Source organism: Schistocerca nitens, chromosome 5, assembly GCF_023898315.1.
Source record: "Schistocerca nitens isolate TAMUIC-IGC-003100 chromosome 5, iqSchNite1.1, whole genome shotgun sequence".
In the NCBI taxonomy this organism is placed as follows: domain Eukaryota; kingdom Metazoa; phylum Arthropoda; class Insecta; order Orthoptera; family Acrididae; genus Schistocerca; species Schistocerca nitens.
The window spans coordinates 525,228,756-525,244,538 of record NC_064618.1 but is presented as its reverse complement, the minus strand read 5'-3'; the positions used below and the strand labels follow the sequence as shown (position 1 = coordinate 525,244,538).

The window sequence follows — 15,783 nt, the reverse complement described above, 5'->3', positions numbered from 1 at the left end:
TTTATATCAGTACGCTTAGTGTCATTATCTTATTGGATAAAATTGCTTTCATCTAAGTCTATACTACAGTACAGCGATACTGACCGGAATGTTTCGGTCTAAGAACCCGGGCATAACACAGATACTCATTTTTCTTCAAACAGAACCGCACTCCTAGACGCAAACAAATCCGTACATCTAGCCAGTGTTGGATATTGAGTTGTTTGTGTGTTACAGTGCGGTTTAGGCCGACAGATTAGTAGCTAGCTGCATGGCGCTGTAGATTTCTTTTCTTTTTCTCGAGAGTGTGCTCCAATCATTTGTTCGACGATGTCAACTTTACAGCGGTGTTTGAGCCATGAATTTCGAGCATGTTTATTATTAAACGATTAACCTGCGGTAGTGTCACCCAGTCCAAGGAGCAAGCTTCCATGGGCAACAAAAATTTTATTTTCATTATTTTTTGAATTATTGACCAAATAAAAAATTTAAATTGCTGCTATAATTTCTGCATTAAGAGGTGTGATTTTATGTTAAAGTTTTAACATAGTAAGACAAGTGCTACAGTTATAAACTGTGTGTTTGTCTTGAGGTAGCGTAACTTAGGGGACAAAATATTTCCAGAAAACAACCATCCAGTGTTTGAGAATGACAGCACTTAGCGATTCCCAACAAATCTTGGGCGTAATTTCAAATCATTACGAAAGTTTGTTTCAGAGACAACTCCAGAAAATGATACATGTGGAAAATGGTTATCGCTTAGTACATTTTCGCTGGTCATAGTATAAAAATTCAGCGTTAATATATTATTTCTTTAATACTAACACATTTTGCAGACGTATTTACATACAGCATTGAAAGTACTTGCGAAACTACATCATTGTGCTATACCTAGTTCAGGATATATAACGTCATAAACATTCAGATGCGTGAAAAAGTAGAGTTTGCATAAAACGGAGTGCAAATTACCCACGCTATACTCATCCAGTCGGTGATAATGAGAGCATTGAACAACTTGCAACAACCTTTGAAACATAATTTCAAATCTTTTCTAAACATTTTCTCATTTACATGCTTATCGTCAAATATTTAACGTATTCACTCATCTGTAAAGTAATCAAATGTTTCAAGCTGTTTTATGTATGGAAGTTCGATTCTTTGTGTAATCATGGATTTACTGGTTTATTGTAAAACAACGGTATTTTAAAAAATTGTGTTTAAAATTTAATTCCTGCTTTCTTTTTTACCAATGTCTTACTTCACACGTACTTATCTACTGTAGTTTTTACAACTCTCTCTGTACATTAACAAAAATTAAAGCAAGTGACTTTAGATTTCATTATAGATAACATTGCACCTTACAGTACCAAGTGTCAGCCATCTTAAAGCAGTGTCATTTCTACAGTATAGCTTATTATGCTAACATGTTAACGGCATTACAGTACATTTAGCGTAACTGATTTAATAGTCAAGCTTTAACCATAGAACACCACAGAAAATTTATGTTTACCGTAACCGGATATGAATATGAATTTAGAGGTTCTCTAACTTTGACTGTTCAGCTTGAACCATTATCTTCTGTTAATTTATTTAGAAACTACACTCTTTAGCATGACACATATTAACTGAGCAAGTTAATTGAAACGCACGCTCTCCTGGTTGCTCACAGCTGATTAGGTGTCGTCTTGCTGTCGCGGCTCCACGGCGGTGCAGTTCCAAGTTACAGGTATCTGGAAGATTTGTTCGATTAGATGTTCCGAACACTGCTTTGACCTTATTCTCAGTTTTTGTGTCCAGCCTTTTGTTCTGCCCGTGAATGTTGCTCTTTATACTGTTAGGAATAGTTCAGTTAGTATCATTAAGCAGGATCTACATCTTCATCTACATCTACATATATACTCCGCAAGCCGTTATACAGGGTGAAGCGACGACTACAGTCGTCAAGAAATACAGAAAATATACTCGCAACTGCAAATATGGAACCAATCGGCTGTTTATTGGAATGACGACAGTGAAAATTTGTGCTGGTCTGGGACTCGAAACTGGATTTCCCACGTCATGCATGCGGTCATCCTAACCGTTGCGGCAATCAGTGTGCGAGGCACGGCCAGACCCAGACTCTCGTATGTCGTCGTCCATGAGTCACAACCTGCACTCGTACGGTACTTATATTCCCGTCCAGGAAGAACATATTTATTCAGAATCGAGGGCCTGTTAAAGTCGAATAAATGCGAAATAGCAGTGCCTGTAGTATTAACAAGTACGTTGCAATGTTCCTGAGTAAGTATGTCCTACGTGGACGGAAGTATGCGTAACGTACAAGTGCAAGTTGTTATACATGGATAACGACATGTGGAAGTTTGGGCTGGCCGTGATCCGTTCACGGATAATGGAAGCGGTCAAGGCAACTGGTCGCGTTTAGGGGGTAATCCGGGTTCGAGACCCGGTATAGTGCAAATTGCCATTGTGATCATTCTAATGCATAGACATTAGTGACTCATATTCACAGTTGGGAATATGTTTCCCTTCCACAAATTTCGTCATTGTGGGTAAAGGCGTGGTGACAGCAAGGATATTAGGTCACCGTCTAACATTAACAATGCCAAGTTCGATAACAACCATACTGACCTCGCACGGAGTAATAGCAAGCACAAAAGAAGAATAAGAGATGTAGTGAACACATGTTGATTCATCGCTGCCGAAGAAGACAAAGACTCAGTCATCATCTGGTACGGATTTGCTCAGTGTCTTTTGAAACCGGCGTAGGGCGGTGCTCACAGGCTGTACTCGTAAGGGCAAACCGTCACTGGAGCCTACTACCCAGATCTACTGACGATTCTACGGGAGACTGCCAAGACGAAAGGTCGTGGGAACCCGTCGAAAGCGCTATTTTTTCACCACAACAACGCCCCATTATCGTTCCGCACGGAAGTGTCGCATTGGCTGTCGCTTTGGGTTATCGGATTTTGATTGAATTCTCTCATTTTAGGAAGACCAAAAGAGCTATCTGTTTACATGCTTAAAATATTCAACAGACTAGATCACATATATATTGCTGTGTTCAAGACAACCGGTTTCGACGGACTTTGCTTCCATCTTAAATTCTTAAAAAATCTTTTTGTTATGAAACATGCTCATTTTACGTTGGACTTCACGCCAGATTGTGATGTGGATAAAAATCAGTATATTATAGAAGGTTTGCCAAACTAAAATATTTGAAAGCCCAAAGCACCATGTGCAAATAACCATATATATACGTGATTATATATATATCGCTCACAGATGCTTGGTACGCCACAGAAAAACAGTACACAATAACACATCTGTTAACATAAGGCGGAGATGGTGATTTGCACAGTATGCTTTATGTTTTCAGGTATTTTAGTTGCGAAAACTCTTTTATAATGCTCTGATTTTTCACCATATGAAAACTTGGCGTGAGATACAACGTAAAATGAACGCTTTTCACAACAAAATGATTTTTTAAGACCTGAATATGACAGCAAAGCCCGTAGAAAGTGAATGTCTTAAATTCAGAAATATTTATGGGATCTGCGCTGTTGAAGATTATTATCAGATTTTGCTTACTCTCGTATTCTCTTTACATGGCACCAATTTAGTTCTTACTCTTGCTTCAGATAAACGAACCATTGATTGGGAGGCATTTACAGAATGACTAGAAGGGTTAACACCGTCACCAGGTTTCAGGATTGCAATTTACATTTTGTTTGAGATGAATAATTAAAACCTTATCACTACCCTTCGTATTATGGACATTGTTGGTTCTGTGGTCCGGGTTGTAACTGTTGACGACATATTTTACCCTAGATGGAGTACGCTATATTAATTAAGTGTAAAAAACAGTATATCGAAGAGAAACTCAAATGTACATACCGTCTAGTTGTTGCTTTGAGTGTGTCTGTGATGGTCACTGAGTAAGGTGTGGAGAGAGTCGGCTGGACACCATGAGCATGGGGAACACCGTCATATGATGAGAGTTATATAATCTATGAGATACAGTTAAAGCATAGGAGGGGACACATGTGAAAAGTTTCAGGAGGACACATATTCCCAAATAAAATTATGAGTACAGTGCATTAATGATCTGTTAAACTAAAGGCTTTTATTTCCATCAGACACGTATATACGGCATTTACATCATAAAATATTACAGAAAATCACATAAATGATCAATTTTTATTAAGGTCTGGAAGCTCATATCTTGTCAGTCTGTTGGTCATTGAAAATATGTGTTTCATTTCAAACGTCCTTTGAGAAAATCTCTACTTTCCGTGCTCGTTTCCTAGTCCCTGGGACGCACGAAGGTGTTTATAATTTCAATGCCTAACAGAACGGAGTTTTTGTACACAGCAGGAGCGTTCTGATATGTTGACGAGACTAACTTAGGCACGGATCCGTACACTCGTCGGACAAGTCGTGTGAAGAATGGGCTGCTAGTGTTGGGGAGCGAAGAATGCTAGCGGACTATAAAGAAGTAAGCAATAGTTTCTCAGCTACATCTACCAACTCTTGTACGGAATACTTTTACGCTACGTTTAATGAATGGCATTTTTAAGCACTGAGACAGAGAAAATATCCTAAAATATAACCTAATAATTCAAGTTTCTAGCTGATGGAGTTTTATGAAGGTAATTTTTTCCTATGAAACAGTACAAACTAACCGAAGTACATTTGGTCTGATTGACTAAGTAGTGAACAAAACGAAGCGCGGAAAGCGATAATTTTATTGCACTAGCTACGTGTCGCCTGTAATTTTTCACCAAACGTTGTCTCTTATTCTGCTCCAACTTTCGTCTGTCTTCCAGGATGTTTCAAAATGAGAGAAATTCTGCTGTTCGTGTAACACGCAGACCTTGTGATATCCCTCTCTGAAGAAACAAAATATTTAGGATTTGTTTAGTTAAGTGTTGGTTATGTCATAGGAACATTTCTGTGTGGAAGATGATAATGTCGTGACGTCCTTCCTCAGAGTTGAATTAACTGCTAGTAGAGCATTCATTCGTAAATAAAGATAACTGTATTTCGAGAGAACATTGTTCCAAGTGAAGGTATTTTACAAAATTATCGAGAGATCAGTATCATTACGCAAAGAGCATGAAAGGAAATAGCAAAAGAACATGTTCGTATGTCACTAGTCAAATACTAAAGTAAGAAGTCACAGTGTAAAACAGGAAGAATTAATGATTGTCTTTTAAAGAACAGCATTAGCACCAGTTGAAGGTGAGGAAAAAATCCAGAATAATTTTCTACTTATATATTGATTTTCATGACAAGATGTCGTCCTTAACTGTTTGTTTAAGCCGATAAGTGAGTTTGCACACAAAATTATTGCCTTCACTAACGTTGTTATTATATTTACATTACAGTAAGTTTCACTGGAAAGACGATCAATCCTTCTTACAAGCATATAACCGTAACTGTACGAAAATAACAATCTGGACACAAATAAAACGTAATTCGAGCATCTTAGTTTCGCAAATGTGATACAAACGTGAAAGACAGGTACCTCCCTTTCAGCAACAATGTAGTCTATGTATATTTACTTCTCGTTCACGATAAAATTACAAGAATTTAAAATATCAAGCGCCACTGTATTTTTTTAAAAATAATTAGCCTTTGATAAAGTGCCAGCAGATAAGATTTTAAAAAGTTTATAAAGTAGGCATTTAAGAATAGTGCGTTATTAAAAATAGAATCTTAGTATTGAGCAAACACCGAAATATGATAGCCGTTGGAAAAAGATAAGACGTGTTAAGAGTGGGCGGACAGTTAATGAGATTAAAAACGAGATACAAGCTTCCCATTGCTCTTAACAAGTTAGTTAAATATATCATTATTGCTTTTTGTAAAAACAGGCCGTAAGTAATACTTGTCTGTACAAAGTGAGCTCATTCAGTACGTGCAAGATGTTAAACACAGATTAGCATAATGTGTGTAACAGAACACTGAATCATACACTATGTCTAACATGGAATAAAATGTCTAAGAATCACAGTTGCAAGTGTTAGAGTTGTTTTTGTTAAATTATCTCATTATTGCATTGGATTAAATATTGATTGCTGGTTGTTTTTTGCACAGTTCTATCAGTGTTACGTGTCAGAAACTACAATCCTACAAAGTGACGACATACAGTTTCAGCACTGTCAATAGAAAATAGTTGTAAACTGTAATTTAACTACCACGAATTGAATGAAAGACATTGAATTACAAAATCAGAATGTCTTGGAATGATGAATACATACTCTTTGGTAAAGGGTTAACTTCACAAAGATAGCTACAAAAAAACAGACGAATGTATTTTGATCGACACATATTTTCTTATAAAACCTCCCAACAATTTCTTTGGAAAAAAATTATTGTATTTAAAAATCAGCTCACTAATTTTATGCAGTAATATCGAACAACTTCTTAAGACAAAATTGTAGTCTGAACATTCCAGAATGTACAAGACTGTATGATCTTAAATTTATAAATTAATTAAATTGACGTAGATCTCATAAAAATTTCAGGAAATTTCTAAATTACTGAAAGCGCATTACGTTATCAATAAAATGACATTGCACGTGACTGTCGAATTCGATTAGAAAAAAAACCACCCCTCTTTGTATAGATGTAATGCGATAAATGTAAGATGTCATATTTCATTATGATACAGGGTGATCCAGAAGACGCTTCACTTCGAATAAATAAATTAATTTAACTACCTTATGGTAATTTCAGTTTCATGAACATAAGTTGTTAAAATTAAACAGATATTTGTAACTGGTATAATCTGTGACCAAAACTTATAACCGTTTGAGAACTCATTTCTGTTCTCGAAACATTGTGGCCATTATCTCGCAAGTTGACAGTTTGGATGTCCTAGTATGTGTTACGTACCAAATCACTTTTGGTCAGAACTATTTACTTATTGAACTGTAATTCAAGTTTCCACAGCAAAGTAGTGAATGTGGAGTCAGTAACTAACGACGGGTGGTGGATTTCAAAAATGCCGAAGGAAACAGGAACAGGAATGGACGCCGTAATTTTCTCATCTGTTGCCAAGCATAATTACGGATCTTCATATTCTTATGTTAAACACTGCTGTCTGTGCATAATCTGGCATCTCATTGATCGAATAACCTAAAATCGTTGCCTCGAACACTGTGATGTCAGCCTCTTCCTTGCAATTGTCATTTGTAGGAATGATAGCTGTGTGCATATGCGTGTTCCACTGATTTTATACACAAAATTTCGACGACCCTCCCAAGTTGCGAGCAAGGTTAGTCGTCGAATTATTGTGCATAAAAAGGGATTCAACAACACGGCTGAGCACGCAGAAATACACCGTTAATCGATGACGACGGTGTAAGAATAATATTCCTTTCTGTTTACAGTAAAACGAGTGACGTTGCAGTTGGCTATAACTGAAATGGTAAATTTCGATTCGTATTTGTATTTTTTTTTTTTGCAGGACGAAACATAAGATTTTATGTTATTTTGATTATTTTCGGGGTTGGTCTACCAATTTTCCTTTACGAATACCATTCGTAGTTTGAAATGAGTTTTGAGTCTCTTCGTGTAGTATGAGTTCTGGGAATTTTGACCAAAACTTGATACGAACTTCATAATTCGCAATTCGTATACTGATTACTTCAATGTGCTGCGGCTTTTGAATCACCTTGTGTACATAATTCTTCAGTATTGCTTAATCTCTGTGCAATCTGGTATGTTAAAACAATGTTGTTATCTTCTGCAGATCTATGCACGGATGTGTCGTCTTTCAAGAAAATATAATCTGCAGTCATGAGAAAATACCGAATAGTCACCAAAGCATTGTAAATAATGGTTGTCCAATCAGGTCAACTTCACCAGTCGCACAAATCTAGTGCTGCGTTACCCATGGGGCGCACATTCAGTACGGATGAATAAATACGTCGAACCAGTGGACAGGAACCTATAAAGATTAACGTGTTCTGCATCCAGTAATTATTCCACGTAGCACCTCGTGTGATGAAGTCGCGTTATAAATTTGGAGACTGAGATGTCGAATTTTGACATTAGAATCTTGGGATAATTTATGACCTGAGATACTGATGGTACGTAATATATGTGAGACGCTGAGGTATCAGTATTCCGAAAATGAAGAAAAGAAAAAGACGTTGGCACAGATTATTCTTATAACAGGAGGCCTCTTTCAGTACGTCAAATAATTATGACATGGCTTTCGTTAGGCCAGTTGCTGAAAAATAGGCTTATAATGGTGGCGTGAATTGTACTTCACAAAACTTACATAAAAGATGCGTATAAACCGTTTTAAGCAGTATCAATAATCACAGTAGTTTTACTGCATTGGTTTTATATTTTTAACAAAAACTATAATAAATTGCGGCAGATGTGACATAATACCATAATTTCCATACTAGTAGGAGTGCGAGCAGTGATTTATGTCTGTGAATACCAGACCTTAACAAAATAATAGGCCGAAATAGAGAGTATAGAAATGGGTAACATATTAATTAGGAAAGAAAAATGTTAGAGAAGAAGGAAATTATAGAATATGGGAAATAATAAGGATATGTGGAAAAAATTACTGAAACCACAAAAGACATTACCTTAATAAAAAAGAAAACATGGGAAATCAGCAGTGGATGACTCAACAAAGCAGGATTCCACAAGGAAAAAATACGTTATGGTTTAACATTTTATGCAGATAGTGGTGTCAAGGCCGTGGTCTCCGTTTCACTTGCTTTATACGCCGCTTTCGCCGAATATTTTCTATCACGAGTGTATTTTAGGTTGTATACGGATTAAGCTTTGAGGGGGTGCAAAGAAAGTGGAATTCCAGTTTATTTTTCTTATTTGGAGGTTTATCACAGCTTCTGGTTAGCACAGTCTGGTAGACAAGTGACGTATCGTAAAAAGCGCGAGGGATCGCGGGTGGGGTGGTGTTCAGTGTTGCTGATGACGAGTGGTGTGTGCAGGGTTGCTGCGGCAGCAGGCGCCTCAGTCGTCTTCCTCCATGCTGATGAGCTCGCTCTGCAACCGGCCCTTGTAGCGGCGGCACAGCTTGATGCAGACGATGCGCGCCGCCAGCCGGAACTGCGGACTCAGCGTCACCAGGATGACCGACTTGAAGAACGAGTTGAGGATGCCCAGCCACACGATGCCGAAGTGCAGGTACGGGATCTGGAACTTGGTGTTGGCGAAGTACTCGTACAGCTTGACGGCGGCGTACGGCGTCCACGAGACCCAGAAGGAGACGACCAGCACGAACGACATGACGTGGTTGGGGTTGGACAGGTTCTCGGACAGCGCCGTCGCGTACTCCTTGTCGTGCATGGGGGCGCCGCTGCGCAGGCGGCTCATCATCGTGAAGATGTACGAGTAGGCGTACACGATCGTGATCAGGCTCGGCCCCAGCACCAGGAACGCCACCTGTGGTGCAGAGAGTCACGGCTCACTCACTACCAGGTAGAGGCTTCCCGAAAACATGAAGACGCTAGTGGTACTAATGCAGCAGCTGGCACTTTAGGTTTAATGAAGAACACGATTCACAATGTGAAATGGTACGTAAGTATGGTGCTGTCTATCATTCATGTTAAACATTTTGCACATGGAACATCAAATGCATTATCACCTAGCGTACAGAATGATGTATTTAGCAGTAATACTTTCAAATGTGCATTATTATCATTTCTTACAGTTCAGAACATGACTGTTATTCAGCAACCGTATATTAGTTTAAATATAACATTAAACACCCAACCGGTTGGACGTAAACGTAGGTTTCGACACCTACTAGTGGCGTGTTCATCTGAATGAACAGTTGCTAAATCGTATAAAATAATACATACAAAATCAGGTATAACAAAAAAAAAACCACATTAATCAAGGTGATAATTTTTCTTCACGTACAAAGGTTACTTACGTAAAATTACATAGCTAAGTAGCAATAGCCAGCATTTTCAGCAGCTGCTCTCAGTTCAAAAGTAAAACAAAACGTTGTAGCCTTTACCACGTGTACTCAGCTGGGAACAACATCAGACTGACCGGCGTTGTTGCTTGCACTGCCGCCACGAAAACATACGAGCTGCGCCGCCTATCTGGTGTGGACAGTAACATGTGCTCTATTAAAACATTGTAGCAAAAATAATTGAAAAAACGACAGTTAACTAAAAAAAACAAAATATAAAGAGATATTAGTGTCTTTTTGAAATTACACAGAAGTGGAGCAGATTAAGTATCACAGTGGCATCTGTTAGATTTTACAGAAATTACTATTACGTAAAGGGCAGAGAGAGAAAGAAATTTGTTTTTAAGAACAGCTGTACAATGCAGAAAGTATTTGCATGAACGTAACTTTAGCAGCACATAGCTATGAGATTAGAAGAAAATAATGCTTCAAAATCAGAAGCAGGAAAAATATACACTCATGCTCATAAATTAAGGATAATGCTGACACATGGTGAAACAACGCTCTGGTGGAGGGTTTGCGCGTTTAAATCACCTCGGGGTATGACCATGCTGTGCATTTCACCTGCGGTCGTCGCACCGTGACGCTGCCAGCAGTCAACCTACGCAGAGGTGTGTTGGTGCATGTCAGAGTACGGTGCAGCGAGTAAGTGTGCAGACGTGCTCAGATGTGCTAATGGTGACTGCGTGTTGAAAATGGCTCAAAGAACACATATTGATGGCGTTATGAGGGGTAGAATATTAGGGCGACTGGAGGCTGGTCAAACACAGCATGGGCCCTCCTTGTGCCACAAAGTGTGATCTCAAGATTATGGCAACGATTCCAGCAGACAGGAAACGTGTTCAGGCGCTACAGTACAGGACGTCCACGGAGTACAACACCACAAGAAGACCAATATCTCACCATCAGTGCCCGCAGATGGCCACAGAGTACTGCAGGTAGCCTTGCTCGGGAACCTACCACAGCCACTGGAACAGTTGTCTCCAGACACACAGTCGACTGAATAGACGACTGAACAGACATGGTTTATTCGCCCGGAGGCCTGCAAGGTTCATATCATTCACCCCTGGTCACAGGAGAGCCCGTAAAGCATGGTGTCAAGAACACAGTACATGGTCATTGGAACAGTGGTCCCAGGTTATGTTCACGGACGAGTCCAGGTATCACTGAACAGTGATTGTCGCCGGGTTTTCATCTGGCGTGAACCAAATACCAACCCCTTAATGTCCTTGAAAGGGACTTGTAAGGAGGTCGCGGTTTGATGACGTGGGGTGGGATTATGATTGGTGCACTTACACCCCTGCATGTCTTTGACAGAGAAACTGTAACAGGTCAGGTGTATCGGGACGTCATTTTGCACCACTGTGTCCGTCTTTTCAGGGATGCAGTGGGTCCCACCTTCCTCCATATGGGTGATAACGCACGGTCCCACCGGGCTGCCATCGTGGAGGAATACCTTGAAACAGAAGATATCAGGCGAATGGAGTGGCCTGCCTGTTATCCACACCTAAACCCCATCGAGCACGTCTGGGATACTCTCGGTCGACGTATCGCTGCACGTCTTCAAACCCCTCGACACTTCAAGAGCTCCGACAGGCACTGGTGCAAGAATGGGAGGCTACACCCCACTAGTTGCTCGATCAACTGATCCAGAGTATGCCTACCCGTTGTGCGGCCTGTGTACGTGTGCATGGTGATCATATCCCATACTGATGTCGGGGTACATGCGCAGGAAACAGTGGAGTTTTGTAGCACATGTGTTTCGGGACGGTTTTGTCAACTTATCACCAATACCGTGGACATACAAATCTGTGTCGTGTGTGTTCACTATGTGCCTATGCTATTAGGGCCAGTTTTGTATAGTGCCACGTTGTGTGGCACCACATTCTGCAATTATTCTTAATTTATGAGCATGAGTGTAGTAAAAAATAGAGGAATCAAAATTACGCGAGCAGTGGATTGAAATCATCGGAAAATTTTTTTGTGACGTTGTTGTAACTGTTCATTGAGGACGCGGCCATCGTTCTTAGAAATATGTTTGAAAATCTCTAGCTCTTTGAGTACATTGAGCCTATGACCTTTCCTTTCTCTACACAAAATGGAAATATCTTCAATGTGTTCAACGTGTCTGGAAATCAGCAGATGATCAGCAAAAGTGGAATTGTGTACATCAGTGCCTCCTTTCGCCAATAAATGTTCTTTGTACCTGACACTAACAGATCTTCCAGTTTGTCCTGTATAATAAACGGGACACGTATCGCAAGTGATTTTATAAACTCCTGAATTATGTATCGGATCAACTGTGAAACTGAGATTGTGGATGAGACTTTTTTGTAAGTTACTGTTCGTGGAAAAGACAACTTCGAATCCATATTTCTTAATCAGAAGACGACGAATTTTATACGAAAGAGGGTCTAAAAATGGAACCGAGAAAACATTTTTATACTCGCTACTGTCTGGAATAGCACTCCTGCCTAAAGTGGTCACTTTAGCGTCAGTTTTAACTTTGAAGATTTTGTCAACTAACGTGGGATCATACCCAAGAGTAACTGTAATAGTTTTTATTGTGTTCATCTCTTTATTAAGCTTGTCAGGTTACGAAGGTATGGAGGGAGACTGCACGATGAATGGCTGAATGGAAAAATGCTTTCTTATGGGTATGAGGATGGACTGAACTAGCGGGCACAATTTGATCTGTAGCAGAGGGTTTACGAAAAATACTTAAGGGAAGCTTGTCGTCGTCAATAGCAATAATGAGGTCCAAGTAATGTCTTGTAAAATTGCAGTACAGAATATTTCAGGATAAATAATGAGAATATATAGATTTTTAATAATATGTGTGCTATGAACACAAGACTACACCAATCTGTTCAACATTAAACCTTGACTCTTAGCAAATATTAAGTGAAAAAGGGATTTTGAAATTAGAACTTAAATCACAACCCTGTATTAAATGTTTACGAAACTTATTTATTCCATTTCCGATCTGAAAATGTATTTCTTCCTAAATTCTACTTATGTAAAACGTAAAACCGTATTTTACAGCGATAGATTCTGTATGCAATCTCTCAACGTTCTAAAAATTTCAGCTGTAGCACTAATAACTTTTCTCTTTAAAACAATAAAGTATATAACGATTATTATTGCGCATTAAACAGAAAACACCGACAAGCTTTAGTAAGATGTTCCTTATACCAAAACAAGAAAAGAAGTCTAATACACATGAGGAGCTCTAAAACGCTTATCTTAAGAGGTATGAGCACTTATTCATCTTAGATACTGTGAAACAAATCTCTTCCACTGTAAGCTCTTTCCTTTTCATATCTTGTAAGTGGTAGTATGAACCAAAACAAGAAAAAAATGTCCTATACACATGGGGTCTAAAATGAGTACTTTAAGTGCTGTGAGCTCTTGTTCATCTTCGCTAGTGCGAAACACACCTCTTCTACTGAACGAGTGCTCATCCTTTTAAGGTATGTGTTTTAGAGCACATGTTTGCCAAACATTTATTCTAGTTTTGTTGTAAGAAAACTGCCCCCAAAACTTGTCGGTGTGTTTTGGGACACCCTGTATATATCCAGCAGAACTGACTGCTACATAGAGAGAAAAAGAGAGAGAGTAGTACTAGCTCAGTTATAGTAGTTGTTGTTTGCTATACGACTTAGACACTACTAAATGGTGAATTCGATTATCATATGTATGAGATTCGTTATTGTGCAAGACATTGTGTAGTACTGTATCGTATTGTATTGAACTGGGGACCTAGAAACGACGGAGAAGCTTCGTCCCCGCCGTAGCCCTCAGTGGTTCACAAGCCTACAACACGCTACAGCAGTCCACTCACCCGCCGTCGCCCCACGCCGAACCCAGGGTTATTGCGGGGTTCGGCCACCAGCAGACCCCCGGGAACGTCTCACACCAGACGAGTGTAACCCCAAATGTTTTCGTGGTAGAGTAAGTATGGTGCACGCGTACGTGGAGACAGTGTTTGCGCAGCAATCGCCGACATAGCGTAACAGATCCGGAATAAGCGGAACCAGCCCGCATTCGCCGAAGCAAATGGAAAACCGCCCTAAGACCCATCCACAGACTGGCCGGCACATCGGCCCTCGACGCTAATCCGCCGGGTGGATTCGTGCCGGGGACGGGCACACCTTCCCCTCCCGGAAAGCAGTGCGTTAGACTGCACGACTAACCCGGCGGGCAGACGTTGTGTTAACTGTGACCCAACGTTTATAATAAGTTACTAAGTGAAACGATGTTTAATCGTCAAGGCTATAAACATACAAAAAAGCAGGACCTTGTCTTTCATCAACCGAAGCTAATAACAACTAAGAATTCATGTTATTGTAACATCATCATTCGATATTTGCCTCCTAATGACGTATATTGGTTCATTTTACCAATAAAATCACTCGCAAATTATTTTAAAGTCAAATCATCATGTTAAGGACGGCCGTGAGTTTTAGTATCGTTTTATAATCAAATGGTAACCGTTACAACACACGACACGTGATGTGTAATTTTGCAGTACTGCAACAAAGCATCTCAGTACTGAAGAAAGTCGACATATAAATGAACTGCTACAGTCGTATTGTATTTGGTACAGCAAGTGCTAGCTATATCTATTGCTTTTCCTGACTCGTCCTCCTTCACCCCCCCCGTAATATGGCGGTTTCTCCTGACAGGGAACACTATAATACAAAGTAACCGGACAGGTGATGTATTTGAACTTGAGTCCACAATTTCCAAGAAATGTCTAAATGATTCCAATTTAGCTGCAACGGTCAATTTTTAGTTTATTTTCTGTACCTACATACAGTTTCGACCATAGGCCATTTTTAAGTGCCTACATACATTTGTTGACAATACGATGAAAAATGTTTCAATGGAAAATGTTGCCATTCTGTTCTCTGGTTGGTTGTTATTTCAATCCCATGCCTAGCAGCGATTAATTGCAACTCTGCGGCCGAGAACATTTATAGGATACAAAGACACAGCTTCTATAAATTAAAAATGTAAAACATGTACATTGTTTTGAAGTTGATAAATCAGGCTTTGGTAAACGGTAGGATTTAAGTAAATTACGGTGATAGTTCTTTTTAAACACAGCAAATTAATAATATGGAATTTACAGGAAATAAGCAGTAGGTGAAGCAGGATTGCTTAGAGGGGGAAGGAAATGAAGAGGAGCTCTGTCCTGGAGCAGAAGTGAAATGTACTGTCGAAGCTGGAAAGGTGGGTAAATATTTTAACGGATTTTATTGTCAGATAGGGGAGTGGGGATAGACAAAGTATCGTTGCGAAAGGTTATAGGAAGTTTGTAGGTGTAGGGTGAGGGGACGTTAATCCACGTGCAGCATAACATTAATGTTGTTCTCCTGCATCTCTATATGAATCATGTGTAAAGCGCTGTACTTCTGAGTGCTCCTGTCACATGCATATTTGAAATTGTACAAGAACCACCAACAGTATGGCAGCACGCCACGATGTTAAAATCGGATATGCAGGGTGATCAGAAATAGTCTCGAAAGTTTGTAAGGGTGTTGCATAGTTGGTTGCACTCATAAATAATTATAAAAAAAAGAATTCGATACGCTGCGCCTGTTCCAATTTAATTAACATTGAAGTTAACCAATCAGGCCACTGTGCGCGAAAATTCCAGAAGCAAACCATGAGCAGTCTCGGGCGCTATAATTTACGCCATGGGTACAACAGACACTGATTGTATCTGGCGGGCCGGTGCAATTTTCGCTCACAGCAGTCTGATTGGCTAACTTCAATGCTATTTAAGTCGGGAACGGGGCAACGAATCGAATTTTTTTCTT

The 15,783-nt window shown here is 39.6% G+C and overlaps 1 protein-coding gene across 1 annotated transcript in view; it reads right to left on the bottom strand.

Moving 5' to 3' along the window:
- Nucleotides 1-4,076: 4,076 nt before the first annotated feature.
- The window catches only part of LOC126259808 (G-protein coupled receptor 52-like), a 173,658-nt gene continuing 161,951 nt past the window's right edge, over nucleotides 4,077-15,783 (bottom strand). Inside the window, exon 3 of the mRNA XM_049956838.1 lies at nucleotides 4,077-9,417. Within this exon, the coding sequence (XP_049812795.1) occupies nucleotides 8,986-9,417 (432 nt within the window). The 3' untranslated portion in view covers nucleotides 4,077-8,985. The remainder of the gene's footprint in view (nucleotides 9,418-15,783) is intronic.